Source organism: Penaeus monodon, chromosome 34 (genome assembly GCF_015228065.2).
Source record: "Penaeus monodon isolate SGIC_2016 chromosome 34, NSTDA_Pmon_1, whole genome shotgun sequence".
Lineage (NCBI taxonomy): Eukaryota > Metazoa > Arthropoda > Malacostraca > Decapoda > Penaeidae > Penaeus > Penaeus monodon.
The window spans coordinates 31,616,381-31,617,037 of record NC_051419.1 but is presented as its reverse complement, the minus strand read 5'-3'; the positions used below and the strand labels follow the sequence as shown (position 1 = coordinate 31,617,037).

General features: G+C 28.3%; 1 protein-coding gene across 26 annotated transcripts in view; it reads right to left on the bottom strand.

Moving 5' to 3' along the window:
• Positions 1-657, bottom strand: part of LOC119594724 (von Willebrand factor A domain-containing protein 5A-like) — a gene marked incomplete at its 5' end in the record, with an annotated part of 13,752 nt that overhangs the window by 12,109 nt on the left and 986 nt on the right. For 12 of the 26 annotated variants that reach the window (XM_037943785.1, XM_037943786.1, XM_037943796.1 and 9 more), the window contains 2 exon segments: positions 222-248; positions 360-392. In XM_037943785.1, coding sequence (XP_037799713.1) covers positions 222-248; positions 360-392 — 60 coding nt within the window. 26 annotated transcript variants of the gene reach the window in all.

The window sequence follows — 657 nt, the reverse complement described above, 5'->3', positions numbered from 1 at the left end:
ATTACATATCAAATACAAGGTATATCTTTTAATATTACATTCACTGCCTACTAACTGAAACACAAAACACTAACAACACAAGTATAATCTTCAGGACAGCTCTCAAATACTCCTGCCTAATCATTCTTAAACATCACAAATAAACTGGTGAAAGGTACTGAAATACTGCTTATTATTTAATGCTTATGTTTTACTGATAATAACTAATAAAATGCACTAACCTCAGCACTTCCAAGACTGGCACCAAACTGTCCAAGAAAAAAAAAATTATAAAACATTAATATTTTTTGCTATATGCAATATTCATCTTTTCTTTTTTCATCCATCAAAAATAATATCAACTAATGAAATTCACTAACCACAGTACAATCATGAAGGCCACCAGACAAAAGCTGTCCATGGAAAATAAAAATAAAAATATTAGTAGTCTTTGCAACATGCAATATTCATCTAACTTATTTTGTTTTTCATCAATCAAAAATCATATTGCAAGAAGAGATTTTTGACAGTCTTGTTTTACTACCCCAAAAAGTGACAAATAATTACAAGAAATCGCAAGAGAAAAAGGCTGAAAAAATCTTTATCACAATATATCTGAAATAAATGTGGTTTGACTATTAGGAATTACATGATAACTGCCATTATATTTTTTACTTT